A 24,983-nucleotide genomic window follows, 5' to 3' on the forward strand; every position below is an offset into this window, starting at 1 on the left:
GTAGCTGATTGGATAAGAAAGCATGACTCATCTATATGTTGTTTACAAGAGACCCACCTCACAACAAAAGACTCACATAGGTTGAAAGTGAAGGGATGGAAAAAAATATTCGAAGCAAATGGAAAGCAAAAAAAAGCTGGGGTAGCAATTCTCATATCTGATAAAATAGATTTCAAAATGAAGACCATAACTAGAGACAAAGACGGCCACTACATAATATTGAAAGGATCTATCCAACAGGAAGATATAACCTTGATAAACATATATGCACCCAATATAGGAGCACCAAAATATATTAAAAATCTTCTGGAGGACTTCCAAGGAGAAATCGACAACAATACAATCATAGCAGGGGACTTCAACACCCCGTTGACAGCACTGGATAGATCCTCTAGGCAAAAAATTAGCAAGGAAACAGAGACTCTAAATGAAGCACTACACCAAATGGATTTAATAGATATCTACAGAGAATTACACCCCAATACTATAGAATACACATTCTTCTCAAGTGCACATGGGACATTCTCAAAGATAGACCACATGATAGGACACAAACTAAATCTCTACAAGTTCAAGAAGATTAAAATCATATCAAGCATCTTCTCAGATCACAATAGCATGAAACTAGAAATCAATTGCAACAAGAACATGCAATGACATTTCAACACATGGAGGGAAAATAGCATGTTATTAAACCATGAATGGGTCACCGAGGAGATCAAGGAAGAAATTAAAATCTTCCTGGAAACCAATGAAAATGAATACACAAAAACACAAAATCTATGGAATGCAGCGAAAGCAGTTCTGAGAGGGAAGTTCATAGCACTACAGGCCTACCTCAAAAAACAAGAAAAATTTCTAATTGACTGTCTAACCTCACAACTTAAAGAATTAGAAAGCAAACAAAAAGAAAACCCCAGATCAAGTAGAAGGAAGGAAATAGTAAAGATCAGAGCAGAAATAAATGACATAGAGACCAAAAAAACAATTCAAAGGAACAATGAAACAAAGAGCTGGTTTTTCGAAAAGATAAACAAGATTGATGGACCCTTAGCTAGACTCACCAAGAAACAAAGAGAGAGAACCCAAATACACAAAATCAGAAATGAAAGAGGAGATGTAACAACCAACACCACAGAAATACAAAAGATTGTTAACAACTACTATGAACAACTATATGGCAACAAATTCAACAATCTAAGCGAAATGGACAAATTTCTAGAAACACACAGTCTCCCAAAACTGAACTGGGAAGAGATAGAAAACTTGAACAGACCAATAACAACGAAGGAAATTGAAGAGGTAATCAAGATTCTCCCAGCAAACAAAACCCAGGCCCAGATGGCTTCACGGGGGAGTTTACAGAACATTCAAAAAAGAACTAACACCCATTCTCCTCAAAGTATTTCAAAAAATTCAAGAAGAAGGAAGACTTCCAAACACGTTCTATGAGGCCAGCATAATTCTAATTCCAAAACCAGAAAAAGACACTATGAAGAAAGAAAACTACAGGCCAATATCCCTGATGAACATAGATGCCAAAATCCTGAACAAAATATTAGCTAATCGGATCCAGAAATACTTCAAGAAAATTATTCACTATGACCAAGTGGGATTCATTCCAGGGATGTAAGGCTTGTACAATATTCGCAAATCAATAAATGTCATATACCACATAAATAAGATGAAGAATAAAAACCACATGATCATATCAATAGATGCTGAAAAAGCATTTGACAAAATCCAGCATCCATTTCTGATAAAAACGCTCAGCAATGTGGGAATAGAGGGATCATATCTCAACATAATAAAGGCCACATATGAAAGACCTACAGCCAACATCAAACTCAATGGACAGAAACTAAAAACATTTCCATTAAGAATGGGAACAAGACAGGGACGTCCAATTTCGCCACTCTTATTTAACATTGTACTGGAAGTCTTAGCCACAGCAATCAGACATGAAGAAAAAGTAAAAGAGATCCAAATTGGAAAGGAGGAAGTGGAACTGTCATTATTTGCAGATGACATGATATTATACATAGAAAACCCTAACGACTCCATCAAAAATGTACTAGACTTAATAAATGAATTTGGCAAAGTAGCAGGATACAAAATTAATGTCCAGAAATCGACGGCATTCCTGTACACCAATGATATACTCATAGAAAGAGAAACTGAAAAAACAATCCCATTTACCATCGTGCCAAAACAATTAAGATACCTAGGAATAAACTTAACCAAAGAAGTAAAGGACCTATTTGCAGAAAACTACAGGTCATTGAAAAAAGAAATAGAGGAAGATATAAAAAAGTGGAAGCACATACCCTGTTCATGGATTGGAAGAATTAACATCATTAAAATGTCCATACTACCCAAAGCAATCTATAGATTCAATGCAATCCCCATCAAAATACCAACGACATATTTCATAGAACTAGAACAAATACTTCAAAAGTTCATATGGAACCAAAAAAGACCCCGAATAGCCACAGCAATCTTGTAAAAGAAGGACAAAGTAGGTGGGATCACAATACCAGATATCAGGTTATACTACAAAGCGACTGTAACCAAAATAGCCTGGTACTGGCACAAGAACAGGCATATTGACCAGTGGAACAGAACTGAAAACCCAGAAATGGACCAAAGGCAATATGCTCAATTAATATTTGACAAAGGTGGCAAGAGCATACAGTGGAGTAAAGACAGCCTCTTTAATAAATGGTGTTGGGAAAATTGGACAGCTACATGCAAAAAAAATGAAACTAGACCATCAACTTACACCATACACAAAAATAAACTCAAAATGGATAAAAGACTTAAATGTGACCCGTGAATCCATAAAAATTCTAGAAGAAAATATAGGCAACAAAATTTCGGACATCACATGGAGCAGAATTTTCACTGATACATCACCTAAGGCAACAGAAATAAAGGAGAAAATGAACACATGGGACTACATCAAACTCAAAAGCTTCTGCACAGCAAAAGAAACAATCATCAAAATGGAAAGGCAACCCACTGTATGGGAGAACATCATTGCCAATGATGTATCAGATAAGGGGTTAATTTCCAATATATATAGAGTGCTCATACAACTCAACAAAAGGAAGACAAAGAACCCAATTAAAAAATGGGCAGAGGAGCTAAATAGACACCTCTCCAAACAGGACATACAAATGGCCAAGAGACATATGAAGAAATGCCCAACATCACTAATCATCAGAGAGATGCAAATTAAAACAACTATGAGGTATCACCTCACACCTGTCAGAATGGCCACCATCAACAAATCATCAAACAACAAGTGTTGGCGAGGGTGTGGAGAAAAGGGGACTCTAATACACTGCTGGTGGGAATGCAGACTGGTGCAACCACTATGGAAAACAATATGGTGTTACCTCAAATAATTAAAAATTGAACTTCCATTTTACCCAGTGATCCCACTTCTAGGAATATACCCTAAGAAGCCTGAAACACCAATCAGGAATAATATATGTACCCCCATGTTCATAGCAGCACTATTTACAATAGCTAAGATCTGGAAACAGCCCAAGTGTCCATCAGTAGACGAATGGATAAAAAAGCTGTGGTACATATACACAATGGAGTACTATGCAGTGGTAAGAAAGAAAGATCTCTTATCCTTTGAGACGACATGGAGGGACCTGGAAAGTATTATCCTAAGTGAAAGAAGCCAAGCAGAAAAAGACAAATACCACATGATCTCACTTATATAAGGAATATAATGAACATAACAGTCTGAGGAATACAGTAGACCCAGAAACATGGAAGTAGGGCACAGACTGACATCCCTCAGAAGAGGGGGTGGGGGTTGGGGGGGTGGGAAGAGATAAACCACAGAACTTATATGCATGTATGCATGACCAATGGACATGGACAACTAAGCCGGGGACGGGGCGGGGGTGGACTGGGGAGGGGGGTGCCAATGGGGTAAAAAAAGGTGAAATATCTGTAATAAAAATAAAATAAAATAAAAAATAAGTAAAAAAAAATTCAGTAATAGTTATTATTATTATTTTAAATATGTTTTTATTGATTTTTTTAGAGAAAGAGAGGAAGGGAGAGAGAGAGAGAAACATGTATGTGAGAGAGAAACATCCATCAGCTGCCTCCTGCATGCCCCCTAGCGGGAATTGAGCCTGAAACCTGGGCACATATTCTGACTGGGAATCGAACAGGGACCTCTCAGTCCATGGGAAGATGCTCAGACCACTGAGCCACACAGGTGGGGCCAGTAGTAGTTATTTTTAATGACTGTTCACTTTTCAAAATAACTTACCTTGGCATTATTTTAAATAAGCTCTGGTGCAAATATGTAATGTTTTGAGGTGGTGAATAACTTTCAAGGAATACAGTGATTGTGAAAGCACAGCACTGAGACAGCAGTCTCCAGATAGCTTTTTCTCCTTATTGTACACAGGCAGTCAACAAATATTTGTGAAATGAAAGAAGGATTTAGAATTAATCATACACATCAGGGGAAGAAACCCAAGTACATGAAAACAGATAAAATATTGCGTTTAGCTATGTCACAGTCAACCTAGTTTATGCTAATTGCTCTCTGACACTAAGTTGGACTAATTCTCATTCATTCATTTCCTTGGGCATTTACTGAGTGCCCCAATGGACAGACCAAAAATTCCTAAGGCTGTTTTGTTCCTTAAAGAGGCTTGCTGTCTGGTGGAGCTGGATTTTTTTTCCCAGTGGTCCTTATGCACTGCTTTCATAGCAAAAGAAGGTAGATTTGGAGTGGGGAAAAGAGAATTATAAACACCACAGTAGGTCTTAGGTTTGTTGGTGAAAAGATAAGGGTTACATTGATACCTGTATTTATTAAGTCTTCTTAATAGGTCAGGAACTTTTCTAACCACCTGACATGTAGAAACCTCATTTAATCTTTAAAAAAACCTTATAAAGCAGATGCGAAGTGAAAGGTTGGTGGTAGAGAGGCTCAGGGACCCCTTTGAGGCCAGTAATCCAGTCATGCAGGGAGCACCTGCAGCCCGGGCTGCAGGCCAGCACCCTGCGGGCCAGCACCCTGCTCTCACTGTCTCCCTGCAGAGGGGGAACTGAATGACATGAATGGCTTTTACACTTGTAGTACATAAAGCATTGCTTTGTAAATTTTTATCCTTTTCTTTTTTTTTCCCTTTTATTAAACTTATTGGGGCAACACTGGTTAGTAAGATTATATAGATTTCAAGCATACATTAATCTTTTGATATCTTTAATGAATTCTTTAAAAAATAGTCATATGCTAAGTGAAATAAGTGAGTTAGAGAAAGACAAGTACTATCATATGATTTCACTCCATATGTGGAATCTAATGAACAAACGAAACTAACAAACCAAATAGAGACAGACTCACGGACAGAGAGCAGGCAGACAGTGGGGTGTGGTGTAGGATGGGCTGGGGAGGGTGCAGGGACTGAGCAAAAGAAAAAGGGGAGAAAATTCGTGGTCACAGACAACAGTGTTGTGATTGCAAGGGAGGGGAGGGTGGAAGTGGAGGAGGGTATAGGAGCGATAAATGGTGATGGAAAAAAATAAAATAAAATAAAGAAAGCCAGCATTTTCTTGATGCTTGAGCAGCCAGGCACTCTGCTGTGACCCTTTGTAAGAGGGTATTATGTGAGGCGGGTGCACACATCGGCGTTTATACTCCCCTGAGGTAAAGGCCTGAACCTCCTCAAACAAACCAAAAAATGGTCATAAATATTTCCCCCACCCGGCTGGTGTGGCTCAGTGGTCGAGTGTCGACCCATGCACCAAGAGGTCGCAGGTTCAATTCCGGGTCAGGGCACATGCCCAGTTGTGGGCCCAATCCCTAGTAGGGGGCATGCAGGAGGTGGCCAATAGATGTTCTCTCTCATTGATGATTCTATCTCTCTCTCCCTTTCACTTCCTCTCTCTCTCAAATCAATAAAGAAAAAAGAAAAAGAAAAAGAAAATACCCCCCCCCCTTTTTTTAAAGTTTTAAAATTGTGTTATATTTTGGTTCTTATCTGGTATTCATTCTTGGGTGTTTCATGGAGGCAATAATTTTTTTTTCTACATGAATAACCAAATGTCCCAGCTCAATTGATTGAAAAGCTCACAATTTCTCACTAATTACATATTTCCCACATGTGCCTACAGTCAACATCTGGACTCTCAATTTTCATCTGTTGTTCTATTTATCTCTTTCCAATTTGTGGCACCTATAATTTTCTCCTTTCTTATAGCTATGTTTGGTGTCAAGGTTACACTAGCCTTTTAAAATAAAATGGGGGAACGGACTTTCTCTCTTCTTTTAGAATAATTTTTATAAGATTTGAATTATCTACTTCCTGAATATTTAGTAGAACATACATGTAAATGTATTTGCATTTGGTGTTTTTCCATGGGTTAATTTTTAACCATAACTCACTTTTAAAATAATTATTGTCTAGTTGCTGTGGCTAAGACTTCCAGTACTATGTTAAAATAAAAGGGATCCAAATTGGAAAGGAAGAAGTGAAACTGTTATTATTCGCAAATGACATGATATTGTACATAGAAGACCATAAAAACTCCATCAAAAATCTACTAGAGTTAATAAATGAATTTGGCAAAGTAGCAGGATACAAAATTAATGTCAAGAAATCAACGGCATTCTTATACACCAACAATGAACTCACAGAAAGAGAAACTAAAAAAAAACAATCCCATTTACCACTGTGGCAAAAAAATCAAGATACCTAGGAATAAACTTAACCAAAGAAGTAAAGGACCTCTTCACAGAAAACTACAGGTCATTGAAAAAAGAAAGAAAGGACGATATAAAAAAGTGAAAGCATATACCATGTTCATGGATTGGAAGAATTAACATCATTAAAATGTCCATAGTACTCAAAGCAATCTATAGATTCAATGCAATCCCCATCAAAATATCAATGACATATTCCACAGAACTAGAAAAAATACTCCAAAAGTTTATATGGAAGCAAAAAAGACCCCAGATAGACACAGCAATCTTGAAAAAGAAAAACAAAATAGGAGGGATCACAATACCGATTATTAGGTTATACTACAAAGCCACTGTAATCAAAACAGCCTGCTATTGGCACAAGAATAGGCACATAGATCAATGGAACAGAACAGAGAACCCAGAAATTGACCCAAGACAATATTCTCAATTAATATTTGACAAAGGTGGCAAGAACATACAGTGGAGTTAAGAGAGCCTCTTCAATAAATGGTGTTGGGAAAATTGGACAGCTAGATGCAAAAAAATGAAGCTAGACCACCAACTTACACCATACACAAGAATAAACTCAAATGGATAAAAGACTTAAATATGACTTGTGAATCCATAAAAATCCTAGAAGAGAATCCAGGCAACAAAATTTCAGACATCACACACAGCAGAATTTTCACTGATACAACGCCTAAAGCAACAGAAACAAAGGAAAAAATGAACACATGTGACTACATTAAACTAAAAAGCTTCTGCACAGCAAAAGAAACAACCATCAAAATGGAAAGAAACCCACTACATAGGAGAGCATAATTGCCAACTATACATCACAAAATAGGTTAATTTCCAAAATATATAGAGTACTCATACAACTCAACAAAATGAAGACAAAGAACCCAATTAAAAAATGAGCAGAGGACCTAAATAGACACTCTCCAAACAGGACATACAGATGGCCAACAGACATGAAAAAAAAATGCTCAACATCACTAATCATCAGAGAGATGCAAATTAAAACAACAATGAAGTATCACCTCATGCCTGTCACAATGGCTGCCATCAACAAATCATCAAACAAGTGCTGGCGAGGGTGTGGAGAAAAGGGGACTCTAATACACTGCTATTGGGAATGCAGACTGGTGCAGCCACTATGGAAAACACTATGGTGTTACCTCAAAAAGTTAAAAATGGAATTGTCAGTGATCCCACTTCTAGGACTATATCCTACAAAGCCTGAAACTCCAATCAGAAAGAATTTATGTACCTCTATGTTCACAGTAGCACTATTTACAATCGCTAAGATCTGGAAACAGCCCAAGTGTCCATCAATAGATGAGTGGATATAAAGCTGTGGTACATATACACAATGGAATACCATGCAGCTATAAGGAAGAAAGATCTCTTATCCTTTGAGACAACATGGAGGGACCTGGAGAATATTATGCTAAGTGAAACAAGCCAATCAGAGAAAGGCAAATATCACATGATCTCACTTATTTGTGGAATATAAAGAACAAAACAAACTGATTAACAAAATAGTTCCAGAGACAAAGAAGTAAGGTACAGACTGACAAACCTCATAAGAGGGGATGAGGCGGAAGGGAAGGGATAAACCACAGAACTTATATGTATGTATGCGTAACCGATGGACATAGACAACAATGCTGGGGACTGGGCTGGGGGGTAGGGCAGGGTAGGGAGGAGGGTGTCAATGGGGGAAATAGGAGAAACATCTGTAACAAAAATACATTAATAAAAAATAAAAAATAAAATAATTATTGTCTATTCAGAATTTGTTTCTTTTTGAGTCAATGTGGGAAAATTATATTTGTCAAGAAAACTGCGCAGCGTATCTAAATTTTCAAATTTATTATTAGTTATTAATATTACCTATTATGATAAAAAATCTTTACCCTATTCCTAATACTGTTATTTGGGGTTTTCTTTCTCTTACTTCTGATTGTCAGATGTTTGTCTATTTCATTAGTTTTTTCACAAAGCCTTTTTGATTATGTTGACTTTTATTATTTTTTGTTTGCTTTATTTAATAATTTTCTGCTCTTCTATTTATTATTTCCTCTTTTCTTTCCTTAGTTGTACTCTGTTCATGTATATTCTTGAACTAGATGCTTACACTTCTTTTCTAACATTTAAGCCTATATATCCTTTTACGTGCCACTTCATCTGCATCCTACAAGTTTAATATGTGGTACTGTATAATTCACAGTTCTAAATTATTTTCTGATTTATGCTAGGGTGTTTTACTTTGACTCATTAGTTAGTGGAAGTGCTATCTCACCCCAATCCTAAGCAACAATTTTTGCTTCCTTGTTGTTTCCCTGTTCTGGTGCCCGGCTGCCTTCCTGTTCCACACCCCTCCCCCACCCTGTCTGCCCTTGCCCTTAGTGTCTACCTTTTGTAGTTTTAGGTTTTATGTGGCAGTCTCAGTTAAAATTGTTAGCACTTCTCAGGTCCAAGATGTTATCTTCCATTAACCATCAACTCCCCATTACCCCTTCCACTACTGTGTTTTCTGCTTCTGTGGATCTAATTACTCTAGGTACCTATGTGGAATCATGAAGTATTTGTCCTTCTGTGACTGGCTTTTTTCACTTAGTATAATGTCCCCCAGCTTCATCCATGTTATCATAAATGGAAAGATTTTCTTCTTTTTTAAGGCTAATAGAGATGTAGTTATGCCTAATGCGGTACCGGTGAATTTTGACACCCAACACCCAGCATTCAGGCTTAGAGGTGTTTTTATGTGCTCAATAGAGCCAGACAACAACTGCTTTTAAACTGGTACCTTTCCTGTCGCTATCACAGCAAAGGAAAGTAATTCAGACTGTATTTACTGATCATTTATAAGCAAGTGTGGCACGCGGTAGGAGGAGCTGTAGTAGTTAATGGTTTTTGGAGTACACAAAATACTACTTTAAAAGCTTGCTCTTGCCTTACTTCATTTTACCAACTAAGCAAGGGACAAAGGGACATGCAGGTGTCTTACTTACCCTCCCCACCTCCACAAGGTTGGTCACCATTATTATGCTCGCGGTGTTTTCATGCCACACCATCCTCCAGAAGTCGTAGATGGTCTCCTGCATGGGTCCTGCAACACAGAACAGACACTTTTCTTTCTCCTTTGTAAGTTCGCATCTGGAAAACTTCTGGGCTTGCAAATAAATCACATGCAGTTCTCTCACGTTTATAGGTGGACACAGCTCTCCTTTCCTTCTTTATTTTTTTATACAACTCTCCTTCCTAGTGTTGATGCAAAAGAGTACTCCTTCTAAAAGAGTACCTATAGAAATACTAAATTTTTCACTCACAGTTGAATAAGTAAGTTATTTTCTCATCATTTAGCTATTTATCTCCATAACACTCAAGAGGGGTATTTTAAAACATGGATGACATTATTCTTCCTGCTGTCAATGGGCAGATACCCCAGGGAAATGGTATACAGAAAGAAATGCGCCTCTGTAGGAAATGTGTCCTTTTCTTGTGCTAATGTTTTTCTTATCTGTTGAATTGATCCATGTTGGGGATCTGCCTTCCTAAAGTGAGAGAGAAGTTAGAGTTAAGCAGTTGTATTTCTGGTCACTGAACATGATCAGCATTTTCTTTCTTAGCTCCTGGAGATCTGAGAATTTAAAAAACTCTTTCTAATGGACTGGGAGGAAAAAGTGGGAAATATGCATTACAGAATGCCAGTGCTGCAGATGCTAGCAGGTACAGAAAGTTGAAATTCAAAATTTCTTTTAATCTAGATTTTAGAAAACACCAAAACTCCATTTCATGACCATTCATATTTGGGGGTATGAATGTACCAGCATAAATCTCTGTAAGACAAGCAGGAACGCAAGGGCATGTGAGGAATACAGCTTCAGAGGCACGGAGAATCACATGCTGCACGTGAATCTGATGAGTGTTCGGGTACATGCTGGGGCCAGGACCCAGCTGTGCTATAGTATCTTGATATTACGGACTACCGGATTTGGAGCTCAGTCTTTGAATTGGAGATTTGCCTCTGCCCTTTTTTTTTTTTTTTAACCCTCACCCACATATTTTTTGCATTGATTTTTTTAGAGACAGTGGAAGGGAGAGATGGGGAGAGAAGGAGACAGAGGAAGAGAGAGAAAAAGAGAGAAAGAAACATCAATGTGAGAGAGACACATCAATTGGTTGCCTCCCACATGCACCCAACCCAGGCTGGGGATTGAACCTGCAACTCTGCTACGTGTCCTTGACTGGGAATCAAACCTGTGACCCTTCAGAGCACAGGCCAATGCTCTAACCACTGAGCAACACTGGCCAGGGTATTGCTCCTGCCCTTGAACTGGCTGTGTGATTTTGGGCACTGTGAGCTTCAGTGTCTTCATCTTTCTTTATCTACATGTGATTTCAATAACATTTGGGGTTATTTTGAGAATTCATTGAGTTCAGGCATTTTACAAAAAGCAAAGCACTAGAACAAAGACAAGGCGCATCGAAAAATATGTATTAGTGGTTATGCCTTGGCTGAGTCTTGGATACTGAGCAATGGTGGCACACCATTCAGTCACCTCTCATTTCTCTTGACCAGTTATCAGTTGGTTTTGTGTAATTTTTTTCTCCTCGCTCACTGTCAAGGCCTCCCTCCTTTCTTTCTACAATACAAACCTCTGCGATTCCTCCTTGTGCTTCAGGCTACAGGTTCTTACCCTCCCCCATGAGAAACCGACTGCACTTCCTGGTATCACAGGGCTAGTCCCTTCACGGACTTTGTACACCGCCTGCCGTTTCGGCCCCTGTCCCTTAATACATGCGTGCCATTCTCTTGATGTATAGGCTGAAGATTTCAGTGACTTAAATCTAAGGTTACAGAGGAGACAAGTAAACATCGGATCCATCAATCACTACATTTCTAGTTTGCAGAGAGGTACATCCATTGTGTACTTAACAGCTTGTTACTTATTCACAAGAAATGAAATACCCTGAGTCCATCTTTGGGCAAACAGGTAGTCTTCCCAATGTGACCCATTAAATAAAGGAGTGGCCCAGACACTTTCTGCCTCCTTCATTAGATACTCAGGCCCGTGCCACCTACTCGGAAACTTCCAGAAAACGCTGATGACAATGGCTACAGTGGGTGCACCAGATGCTCCAGCACCACAGACAGTTGCCAGCAGGAAGAAAACCACCTCTCTCCTCACTGCCCAACGGAGTCTTCCCAGAGACCCTGCAGGCTACAGTGCCAAGTTCCAAAGTGCAACTCACGTACCCTTTCTTAGATTTAGACCCCATTTGATTACTTTCAAGTTCCCCTTGGAGGGGACACGGCTGTTGTGATTTACTGCAATTTTCTGATGGCATACCTGGCCCGTGGCAGGAGCTCAATGAACAAATGAATAAATAGGTCTGTATGCATATGCATAAACTGTACTATTTAACATTAAAATACTACAGTAAATATAAACAAGAATTAAATAGTATTAATATAGAATATGTGCATGGTCCCTTGACTCATATTTCAGAGATTATCTACAGAAGCTTAAAAGCACATCACCTTACTCCTGTCCAAGTCTTAAAAAGGGGGCGTCTTCCGTAAGATTGAGGTTCCCTGCCCCAGGGCTCTGCCTCCCAACGTAACTCAGTCCATGCCCCTAGGTCACCAGGGTGCCAGCCTGGCTTCCCAGTAACTGTTCTCTACTGAGGACAGCGGTTTTCAACTCTGGCTGCTTATTACAATGGTTGTAAAGCTGTTAAAACGTTTTGATGTTCCAAGAGACTGACTTAATTGGCTGGGTGTGGGGTTTGAGGCTGGGTGTGTTTTCAAATCTCTTCTGTGAAAAGCCATAGATCTACAGCATTGGGGGCATCTGACTCTACCTTCTGACCTAACTACTGGGTGGTCACGTATGAGGAGTCATTGTGGAACGTGTTTGTTTTGAACCTACTGCTTAGCAAGCCTTAGGAAAAGGTCTCTGAATCCAGGAATCCCATTTCTTTCTGATTTTGAGGGAACTTCACTCATAAAATATCATCTAGGAATATAGCCGTCCCACCTCACCATTGGGCTGAGCATTGTTAAGGTGACACAGGTTTTTAAATGTTTACATAACTAAATTTAGGTTGTCCTTAAAACAAAGGGTTTTATAAGCCTTAGTGGTTCACTTATATACCGCAGTCTTGACGATTTTCTTACCCACTGACCTGGACTAAGAAAAAAAAGATTAGGATAGAAAAATGAATTAGGTAGGGTTCTTTACAATGCTCAAATTAGGCATAGGCAGCCAGAAGAAGTAAAAAAGTTTGGGGTTCAAATCTGAAAATGAATTTGAATACAAAGCTTATTCTAAGTTGATCCCAGGAAGAAAGAAAAAGTGCCAGGAAAGGGCCACCTTCTTCCCTGGTGCAGTGTTGCCTTTTTCTTCCCTGTCTCTCCTCTCCTCCACCTGTGGGGCATGTGCCCTGTCGCCCTGCGAGGGTCCCCTTCACACACAGGGCCTCTCCCTGGCCTGTCACTGTGGCAGTTCAACAATAAAACTGCTTAGGGCTGGGCCTGATTTTCTTTTCTCTTTGATGTATTTCAGATTATTTCCTGAGGTTGGAATAAATTATGACTCAGAGATACATGTCTCCTGACAACGTGAAAAACACGATGCCGGCTGGGCGGGCAGACTTGACCCACATCAAGGCCACTCCATTTCGTTTCAGCAGCTCCTCATGGGGTCTGAGTGACTGGTCATCGTGAGCCAGCACCGAGTCCAGAGTCGCAGGCCCGGCACTCGAGGCAGCGACTGTCACCATGCCCTCGCAGGGCTGGAACCGGGGAGGAAGCCCAGGAGGGCCAGTGCCGCTCTGCCTTCCCTGCCCGGCTCCCCAAAGCTGGTGTGGCAAGCACCCTCACCACGAGGAGAGTAATCAATGGAGAGGTCCCTGGGGATTGCTCACAGAAATCAGACAACCAACCAAACTCCAAAGACAAGGGATCCGAAGCATCAGGCAGAGGACTGAAAGACCTCCCTCGCTCCGGGCGTGAACAGCTGCCATCCACAGCCCCAGGATTTGATTTCTGCAGTTTCGGGCTGGGTGGGAGCCGCCACAGTGGCTGTGCCTGCGTTTACAGATGTTCGCACAGCAGTCAAGAAGGCTATTCTCAGCAGTCACCCCCTCTGGACTAAAGCATTTAAAAGGTAAGGCCTTGAAACTCCAACACTATCAGGCTAGGAATGCATTCCGTTTGCGCAGTCGCTGGCACACTCAGCCCCTGCCGGGAAGGAAAGCTGTGGAGGCGCCATTCCTACCACCACCAAGGCCTGAAGGAACAACAACAAAATGGCAGAAAGAACCAGAGCACGATGAAGAAAAATGAAAAGCATTAAGTGAAAGACATTCAAGGATAGACTATTGTGTGAGATGAATTCTCTAGCTCATGAAAAGTGAGACATATTAAAAATTATAATTTCAAACCTTGATAGATGACTTGTACCCCTTCTTTTCACATTCTGATTTCTATGCAGTATATTCTGTGTGTTAACTAGAGCCGCAGGGAAGTCAAGGTCCTTTAAGCTCAGAGTGGCATATTAGAGTTCTTTTGAAGGGAAGAAAGATAGTACAAATACAAACTGGTATTCAATCATAAATAGAATAATACCGAACTCCTTTTGTGCACTTTCTATTTCTCAGATTCTGTTTGAAGTATTTTACATGTAGCAACTCTTTGAATTTAAAAACCATAATCCTAGGTAATAGGTGCTATTGTTTCCCCCCATTTACTGAGAAGTAGGGGAAATTGTCCAAGGTCACTGGGCTAGTGAGTGTGGAGCTGAGAGCTGAGGTCTGACCCCACGCGTCCCACTGCCTCCGCTTGAATGTCAAAGCAGCTCAGAAGGTTCTACTTGACAAGCCTGTGTGTACAGTTATCACGGTCCCGGTGAGAATAAAACAGAAGAAAACCCATGTTAATCACTGAAAACAACCTCTTTAAACACGGTTTTATATCAGGTCGGTTCTCTCCTTTAAACTCTCAAGGTCCCACTGCCATAGAATAAAATCCAACTTCATGAGCACAACCAGCCCCCAGTCCCTTCTCTGCCCTCTGCAACCACCCGCACTTCCGGGACACAGCGGGTCCAACTCCGGCCACCGGACTAGCCCAGGCCACGTAGTCTGCCCCTGAAAACCAGCCAAGCCTCACAACCTGCCAGAGCCCACCTCTGAAAGACATCATGTTCCCCCTAAAGATCTTCAAGGGGTTTCCATTGCTCACAGAGGAAAACTTCTTTTCTTTAATAAGGCAAATGTGGCCCACACACCTGTGCCCACACTGGGTCTCCAGTCCCGGCTGTTACTGCCTCACGTGCCACCCCTCCCTGGCCACTTTCCGAGCCCTCCTCGTGGGTCCTCTGCCAGGAGCCCTCCTCCCTCTCAGGCTTCAGTTCAAGCCCGCCCGCCCTGCTGGTCTCAGCTTGGAAACTAAACGTCACTTCCTCAGGCAAGTTCTCCAAGACCCAGGAGATGACTCCCATCTCTTCATGACATTTGATGTCGTGGTGCCCGTGTTTTTAATGCATGTCATCCTCAGTGGCCTATGAACATGGACCTGCCCATCCAGGTCATAGTTCTCTGTGCCCTCTGGTCTCACACCTAGCTTGCTTTCCTCAGTCAAATCCCCTTCCTGGCCCCAGTGGGAACAGTGTGCAGCATATTTACAGGTAAGTACTTCGCCTGCTCTGTGCCAGGCACTGTGAGGGACAGCATGAAATACAAAGGTGAGTAATAGAAATATAGCCCCTACTTTCAAGAAGCTTGTAGTTGTACAGAGGAAGATAGGGCAAGGACAGACCACACTCTCACATGAAGTGCAGTAAGGTAAGCATCCTAGGACACTTGAACTTCAAATGGAGATATGCACACACAGAGATTTTCCAAGGGGTATGAGTAGTTTTTAAGGTTTTAATCTCCAGCTACTTAACTTCTATAGAGATTCTGCCAAAACTGGTCTCCTGAGAAGCCCCTATGCACAATGATCTTTCTCGCACTTGACAAAATCCACCTCAAATATTAATATGGGGTTTTACCCAGGTGAGAAACCCACAAGTCTGAAACTAAGAGATAGACTGAAATATTGACTCCAGAAACTCGCAGAGCTTCCTGCCTTTCCTGTCTGAAACATATTTCTGTCAAGGGTAAAACCTGGTGTTAGAAGTGGGGCATTTTTAATCAGGTTGGATGCTCTCAATTCAGAACACCAAAGTGGTACAGACCGGCCATGCTTATCTTTTTCGATGGAACTGGAATGTTTTGTAGGACGACACATTTTCTTGTATGAAACCCATGGATGCAAGTTTCATGTGCCTCATTTCAGGTTTGGTATGCTTTCATCTGGAAGGTGGTTAAAAATATATTTCTCACATGTGTCCACAGCAGAAGGTTCTACTTTATTGAACAAAACCCCACAAGAAATAGGAATATGTTGAAAATGAACAGTAGAGAAGAGTAAATAAAAAGATGATGTTCCATGTTGATTAATGAGAGGTAAAACTTTTAAATATTTTGCTCCATATATATTTAAAGATGTTAAAATAGCATATTCTGAGGATGGTTCCCTGGGCATCCAAATGGCAGTGGAGACCAGCAGTGACAATGTCCAGGCCGAGATGTCTGAAATCCTGACAGCAGTGGGATCCGGGTGGTGATTCTGTTTGAGAGGCAAAGGGAGCCTGGAGGTAGGAAGGTCAGAGCTGCACTGGGCTGGGTGACAGGCCCCCAGCGGGCCTCACGCAGCTGGCACACACAAGGCCTCCCAAGTGCAGGGACAAGACTCAGGTAGCCTGGGCCAGACTGGCTCAGGAACTGGTGGGTTATGCACAGGCTTACATTTGAGTCAGGCTGGGAAGGGGCTGCCCTTGGAGGGCAATTTTGAATGAAACTGAGCAGGATTCTCGCTGTCCCTGTTACAAGATGGTTTTTTGTCAGCAAAGGCTCTGGGCTGAAAAGGAAGGGGCAGCAGGGAGCAGGGCTGACAAGGATGGTGGACAAATAAGACACAATGTTGACACCCGCGGCCCAGGTATGTTTTATGTGCACGGTCTCATTTATTTGCCACTGCAACTGTGTTAGTTTCCATTTTTAGATGAGAAAGGAGGAGACTAAGGGACTTTGAAGCTGGGATTCCAACCCAGGTCCCTTTTTAAATTTCAGGGTGACCTGAAGAGACTGGGGGCCTTGTTTGTGCACATCAGTCCCCTAACCCCCTGATTTGACGAGTCTTTGAGCAGGAGGAGTGACTGTGTGGTGTGGGGTACACAATGCATGGTGACAGTGTGGAGGGAAGGGCAGTGACCCTGCAAGCAAAGTAGCTGTAGAAAACCTAGGAGTCCTTGCTCTGGGCACTGCCTGCCTTGGGCCCAGTCAAGCCCTTTGGCATCCAGTTCACTCCATCAGACTGAAGACACTGAAAGTGGACTATAGATGTGGGAAAAGATGAGCCTAGGATTTATGCATTTACTTTAAAGCTCATAAATAAAAACGGCCCTATATTTTTGACCCATTATTGTTACTGTTGCTGCTGGCGGTGATGTAGAAGAAGTATTATGAAGTCAGTTATTCGGTATTCAGAGCATTAGATGTCCCTTCAGTGGTTTCTGAATATGTTTTTATTGAAGAACTTTATGCGACTTCTCAATATGATGCTTCCATAACACCTACATCTATAATTTTACATTAAGTAGCTTTTCTTTTTTGTGGGAGTGAAATCTACAAGGTAAAATATGCCACCATGCTTTACGGACTGAATCTGCCGGGTGTGTCACAAAAGCGATAATGGTGACTCAGAAAACAGTTGGCTTCTGCATTAATAATCCTTAACAATACTCATTTGATAGGTGCATTCGCTCTCCCCTGAGGCTATGGATGTTAAAATAATGGAATTTTTATGAATAATTTTTGGTTTCAGCTGCAGAAAAAGAAAACCCAAGTTGAGATGGCTGGGTGCATGGGATGTGATTTCTTAATTTTCCTGAATTGCTAAGAATACCCTCCTCTGCCCCATTAAAGAAACAATAAAAATCAACGAATGAGTTAGATGCAAACACTGAGAATTGCTCTATGATGAAAACAACTTGGGAATACTTTTAACTTAAATTCAAAAATATAACTGGCAGCATGTTGCAATAGCATTTTCTAAGGACGGCTCTCATGTGAAGCACCCTTCATGTCCGGAATTACTGGATTAGAAATGCTCCCCCTTCCACTGGCGTTTTCATTTAATGACAATAAGAGAGAGAGAATAGGCATTGGAGCTGTAATAAAATACACCTTTTTAGAAATAGTGTCAAAAGCAATGTCTTAAATAATGATGATGTTAAATAGTGTTTTCAGTTAACAAATTGCAGTGGTTCGTGGATAAATCTATTCTTACAATGGAGTAGGTTTTCCACGGCATGAGGCGTTTTCCTTCACCTGGCTCACTCTGGCTAGCAGATATTTGCTAATTACCCCATTTAGTCTAAATTGGCTCACAGGTGTGTGTACTTCTTATAACCTAAAACCAGACATACAATTTCTGCTCTATCCATAAACAGTATTTCCTCTCAAACACATAATCCACGTTGGTATTTATATTTCACTCTCACCATTCCCTAAAATTCCCTTTTCAGACTGAAATAAGAAAGAGTGTTAATGTTAACTGCAAATATCTGGCTTTCTCTAGATAGTTTCATGGAATGGAGGTTTCTAGGCATATTAGAGAACACAGAAAATGCTGACTGGACACCAAAAGGTCATGTCATATTTAGTTAAGAGAAAATTGGCATAAATCAACCACTAACGGACAGGCTGCATATAAATTCTAAAATAGTTACAACAAACAAGTGCTGGCGAGGATGTGGAGGAAAGGGAACCCTCGTGCACTGTTGGTGGGACTACAGAGTGGTGCAGCCACTGTGGAAAACAGTATGGAGTTACCTCAAAAAATTGAAAATGGAGCCCTGGCCGGTTTGGCTCAGCGGTTGGAGCGTCGGCCTGTGGTCCGGAGAGACCCGGGTTCGGTTCCCGCTAAGGGCACATACCTCGGTTGCAGTTTGTCCCCAGCACTGGTTGGTCGTGCGGGTGGCAGCCACTCGATGTGTCCCTTCACATCAGTGTTTCTCTCTCTCTCTTCCTCTCTCTCCCTCCCGCTCTATCTGAACAAAAAATGGAAAAATGTCCTCGGGTGAGGATAAAAAAACCCCAAAAACTTGAAAATGGAACTGCCTTCTGACCCAGAGGTTCCACTTCTGAGAGTTTATCCTGAAGAATCCCGAAACACTAATTTGAAAAAAATGTATGCACAACTATGTTCATTGCAGCATTATTTACAATAGCCATGATTTGGAAGCATCCCAAGTATCCACCAGTACAGGAGTGAATAGAAAAGCTGTGGTACATTTACACAATGGAATGCTACTCAGCCGTAGAGTAGGAAATCTTACCCTTTGTGACAGCATGGATGGACCTGGAGAGCATTATGCTAAGTGAATAAGCATAATGTTCTCCAGTCAGAAAAAGATAAGTATCATATGATTTTACTCATATATGGAATCCATTGAATACAATAGACTAACAAACAAAATAGAAATAGACTCATAAATAGAGAAGAGACTGACAGTGTCACAGGGGAGGGAGGTTGCAGGGCTGGGAGAAAAGGATGAAAGGATTAAGCAAAGAAACCCAAAATTTATAGACATAGACAACAAGCGATTACCAGATGGAGGTTAAAAGGGGGATAAATGATGATGGAAGGAGACTTTACTTGGAGTGATGAACACAATACAATATAGAGTTAATGTATTATAGAATTATATACCTGAAACCTATGTAATTTTATTAACCAATGTCACCCCAATAAATTAAATTTAAAAAACTTAGCTTGGGAAACCTCTGTCTATAGTATCAGTCATAACCTTTCAACCATTATCTCTTTGTTAAGACTTTTATTGATTTATAGAGAGAGAAGGAGAGAGAGAAACATTGATGTGAGAGCAAAACATTGACTGGCTGCCTCCTGCACACCCCCTTCTGGGGACTGAGCCCACAACCTGGGCATGTGCCCTGAGCAGGAATTGCAAAGGCAACCTTTTGGTACATGGGATGATGCCTAACCCATGGAGCCACATGGGCCAGAGCAACCATTATCTCTTTTTTGGTTAATAATCTGACTGTCATCTTATTCACTTATAAATATTAAATATTTTAAAACAAAAAGAACACAGAACAATATAGTAGGTATTATTTAATATGTCTTTATAAAGATAAATTTAATCAGTAGCCATTTTATTCCTAAGAAATACAAAGAACTTAATATTTTTAAATTCTAATCTTTGCTTTTCCATTTTTCATACTTGTATTGCCTATATCTTAGTTCCAATATGAATTCATCCTACCTTTATTAGTCATTATTACAATTCCTTTCTTTCTTGTAAATTTTTATATACCTTCATAGTTTCTATTGTGGTTTTCATTTTTTTAATTTCTTGATTTTAAGTACTGTTTTATTTTTCAATTACAGTTGACATACAATATTATTATTAGTTTAAACTGTATAACCTGATGATTAGACATTATATAACTTACTAATGACCACTCTGATAAATCTAGCACCCATCTGACACCATACATAGATGTTATAATATTACTGACTCTATTTCCTCACCGGAGGACATTTTTTTCCATTTTTCAGATAGAGTGGCAAGGAGAGAGAGGAAGAGAGAGAGAGAAACATCGACATGAAAGGGACACATCAAGTGGCTGCCACCTGCACGACCAACCAGAGCTGGGGACAAACTGCAACCGAGGTACACGCCCTTAGTGGAAACCGAACCCGGGTCTCTCTGGACTGCAAGCCAACGCTCTAACCACTGAGCCAAACTGGCCAGGGCCTGACTCTATTTCCTATGCTATAATTTCCAATATGTACTTCTTAAACCCTTTACCCTATTCACCCATCCCCCCAACACCTCTCCTCTCTCATCTGGCAACCTTCATAATGTTCTCTGGATCTATGAGTCTGTTTCTGTTCTGCTTGTTCATTTATTTTGTTTCTAAGATACCACATACATGTGAGATCATATAATATTTGTCTTCCTCTGTCTGATTTATTTCACTCAGCACAATACCCTCTAGGTCCATCAGGCTTTTGCAGATGGCAAGACTTCATTCTTTTTTATAGCTGAGTCATATTCCATTGTATATATGCACCACTTATTTATCCATTTATCTATTGATGGAAACTTAGGTTGCTTCCATACCTTGCCTATTGTAAATTATGCTGCGATAAACATATGGATGTACCATATATTTATTTATATATTTATATATTTATATATTTATATATATATATATCTTTTTGATTTAGTGTTTTGGGTTTCTTAAGATAAATACCCAGAAGTGGAATTGCTACATCCTTCTTTGTCTCTTGTTATATATCCTTTGTTATAAGGTATATTTTGTGGTGTAAGTATTGACCCTAGCTTTTGGTTTGTTTCCATTTTCATGAAATCTCTTTCCACCCTTTACCTTCAGTCTGTGTGTGTCTTTCAATGTGAAGTGAGTCTCTTGTAGACAGCATATGTAAAGGTCTTGTTTTATTATCCATTCAGCATCCATATGTCTTTTGATTGGAACATTTAATCCATTTGCATTTAATTAATTATTGGTATATATATTTATTGCCATTTTGTTGTTCATATATTTTATCTTTTTTTTCTTCTTCTTCTCAAAGAAGACCCTTTAACTTTTTTTGTAATAATGGTTTGTTGGTGATGACCTTTAGCTTTTTCTTGTCTGGGAAGTTTTTTACTTGTCCTACAATTCTAAATGAAAGCTTTGCTGGGTAGAGTAATCTTGGCAATAGGTTCTTGCTTTTCATCACTTTGAATATTTTGTGCTAATTCCTTCTGGCCTATAAATTTTCTGTTGAGAAATCAGCTGACAGTTTTATGAGAGCTCCCTTGTAGGTAACTGCTTTTCTCTTGCTGCTTTTAAGATTCTCTCTTTGTTTTTAACCTTTGACATTTTAATTATTATGTTTCTTGGTGTGGGCCTCTTTGTGTTTATCTTGTTTGGGATAACTGTGCTTCCTAAACTTGTATGTCTACTTCTTTCGCCAAGTTAGGGAAGTTGGCCATTATTATTTTTTCACATAGGTTTTCAATTCCTTGGTCTTGCTCTTCTTCTGGCACTTGTAGCCCTTCTGTCTGGGAAAAAGGTGCCCCTCTAGCTCTCACCCTGCTGCCAGACATGTCAGCTCCTCCCCATATGTTCCTGGTGCCCCAGTGCTGAAACTCAGAGTGAGTGAGTTATAGAAACTTTTCTTCCTGGCACTGAAACCCTGGGTTCAGGGGCCTGGTGTGGGGCTGTGATGCCTTGCTCCTCAGGGGAGACCTCCACAGCTGAGACTTCTCTCCTGATTTTTATCCACCTCACATGGGTGAGGGACCAGCCCATTTCACATGTTGGCCCTTCCTATCAGTCTTGATGTGACTTCTTCTTCATAGTCTTAGTTGTAGGAGTTCTGTTCAGCTAGATTTTAGGTGGTTCTGGATGATGGTTGTTCTGTAGTTTAGTGTCAATTTGATGTGGTTGTGGGAGGTGTTGAGTACTGCATTAACTTACGCTGCCATATTGACTGGAACCTTGCAGTTTTTCTTAATTTACCTTTTCTAGGATAAATTTCATGCATTTCCACACAACTTTATGCCTCAAATCACAGCAAAAATGGATAAAGAAGCACATTTTAAAAAAATAACTAAACTGAAAACAAAATGATCCAACTATTCTGAGTACTTTCTTCCTTTCCCACACCTGGAATTTTAAGACCTTTAAATAAGGAAATAAATGAAAATAGTGGCTTTGAGATAAAAGTTTGTCACATTTTAAAAAGTTTTCTTTTTTTCTTAAACAACAGCTACATGTGCTAAAATTAAAGTAAAACATTTCAATATAAAAGTGTACAAGATCACCCTTGGGAGCCTTAAAATAAATTACTTCTGATACATACTCCTAACTATTTAGATAATTCATGTGTTAATAAAGCCATAAATAAAGTTTTTTTGAAAGTCGTTAAAAAAATAACTTTGGTTGCTCTCACACCACATATGTCATATGATGACTTAAATCACAATTATGGGTTTTGTTAAAAGAAAAACCACACAACATATTTTTACCTATAAAAACTCTGGCACACAAACTAAAAACCAAAAGGTTTTTCAAAGTGATACAAATGTTCTAAAAGTTAAGAAAACTTAGAAAAAAATTTTATTTGTAAAATAGAAGTAGAATATGATTGGTCTGATTGTATTGCTAGGAAATTTTTTTAAAAAACTTGTTAATAAATTATTGGTGAAAATTCTTAATAACCTTTTTACTTTTTCCTGTGAGTAGTGAGACTTTGGGTGAGGGTCAGGAGGGGAGTCATCTGAAAGTGTATGAAGCCATCAGCAAGATTATTCATTAGTGTAGTGTATCCATTTTACTGCCAACATGTAAATATGTCACTGGGTATCTTTCATCTATCTATGTATCTATTTATCTATTATCTATCTATCTATGTATATATCTATCTATCATCTATCAGGAACATAAGTTTAAAAAGAATAGTTATTTAAAATCATTGTATACCCATTAGCTATTACTCTGTGGTCCTTTTCCGATACTGACATGCAGTGCTTGGGGGACATCTGTATTTCCTGGGACTCCGTTGTGTGAAACTGATCTCAGAAGTGGTCTGGAGGAATTCCCTTCAGTTAAGACTCACTCTGTCTACTACCTCCTTGATATAGATCATGATTGGCAGCCTTTACACATCTGTCAATCTCTAGCCAAGCAGACGACAGCACCTGCCTAACCAGCCTCACGCAACACAAATAGGTTTTGGAAGCAGGCCAAGAGCACACATCTTTCCCTTTACTTCTCCTTCTGCTCCTGTCATTATTATTCTCTTTCCCAGAAAAAATCATTGCTCAGCCCCTGTAGTTCTCCAGTAGTTTCTTAGCCTTCCAAACCTCCTCTCTAAAACGTCCTTGTGCAATTCTTTCAAATTATTTTAGATGAAGCCTTTTGGGAAGGAACCTGTCTGGCCTATGAGATTAAGCTGTCTTCACTTACGTGTAATCTAACGTTAAGTGTGCGTCCAAGAGGCTTCAGACGCAAGCCAAGGCTGGTGTCATATGCTGCTATCAGAGCTGCTCAATTTCTGCAGGACTTTAAAAACGGAAGGGAAGTATGCTTCTCCCAGTCAATATAGCGTATTGTCTTTCTAACCCATCTTAGAACAATAATGATAATGTTTTTACTTCAGAGAAAGATGAAGTATGTTGGTAAAAATATAAGTGGTTCCCTTTGATACATCTTTTTGGAAGGAGGCATTAATGTGTAGAATGCATTAGCTTTCCAGTATACACTATATTTGGGTTAGAGTTTGAACTGCCTATGTGCTATTGAGATATGTGTGTTTTGAAACCCATATGATCATAATGATAGTGAGAATGTAGCTAATAAGTATTGAGAGGGTACTTCCCAAGCTGATATCTGAGCCTAGCCAGTCTAACTCTAGAGTCTCCACTCTAATTAACCACTCTGCTCTCCTGCCTCTTGGAGGGAAAAGGTCTTATCCTTGTTACTGGCATAAAACATGTTTGTATATGAAAGGAATGTTAGGGCCAAGTTTCAAAGACTTGATTGTGACCATGTTGCATAAGCAAATAAATATTTGTAAATAAAAACCAATAATGGGGTGACTCCTGTCAGGACTTGAAACTGTAATGTTCCAAAGCATTTCTGGAAACACCATCTACCTAAAAGAACCATTATTTGGATTGCATTTTTTAAACTATATTCAGCTGTCCCTAGCAGTTAATAAACATTTCCAGCTTGCAGTGGTACCACTGTGAATGGAGTGCAAAGGCTGCTATTTTTCTTGACATGGAAAACAGAATAATAAAGGCAGACAAATCAGATTTGAGTGACAGGGGTAAAGATTAGGCCTCCAAAGAGAAAGTCTTATATAGAACAGAATGAAAGGTTTGGTAGGCAGTGTGACAACAATCCATGCTATGATGCAGAGACAGAGACACCGCTACCAGAGGGACTTTCAGGCCTTGATCCCTGAGACAGGTTGGACAGCGATATTGCATAAAGAGCGGGGAAGAGGCACACGAGGAAGTATTTGTAGCCTCGGAAGGGAGGAACATGACAGATGTTCACACCACAAGGGCCTCTT

The 24,983-nt window shown here is 39.9% G+C and overlaps 1 protein-coding gene across 6 annotated transcripts in view; it reads right to left on the bottom strand.

Annotated features, from left to right (window-relative positions):
* Positions 1-24,983, bottom strand: part of PTPRM (protein tyrosine phosphatase receptor type M) — an 839,861-nt gene that overhangs the window by 55,564 nt on the left and 759,314 nt on the right. For all 6 annotated transcript variants that reach the window (XM_036244603.1, XM_036244601.1, XM_036244600.1 and 3 more), the window contains one exon: positions 9,754-9,851. In XM_036244603.1, coding sequence (XP_036100496.1) covers positions 9,754-9,851 — 98 coding nt within the window. The remainder of the gene's footprint in view (positions 1-9,753; positions 9,852-24,983) is intronic.

The sequence above is a fragment of the Molossus molossus genome, unplaced genomic scaffold, assembly GCF_014108415.1.
Source record: "Molossus molossus isolate mMolMol1 unplaced genomic scaffold, mMolMol1.p scaffold_m16_p_6, whole genome shotgun sequence".
Classification (NCBI taxonomy): Eukaryota; Metazoa; Chordata; class Mammalia; order Chiroptera; family Molossidae; genus Molossus; species Molossus molossus.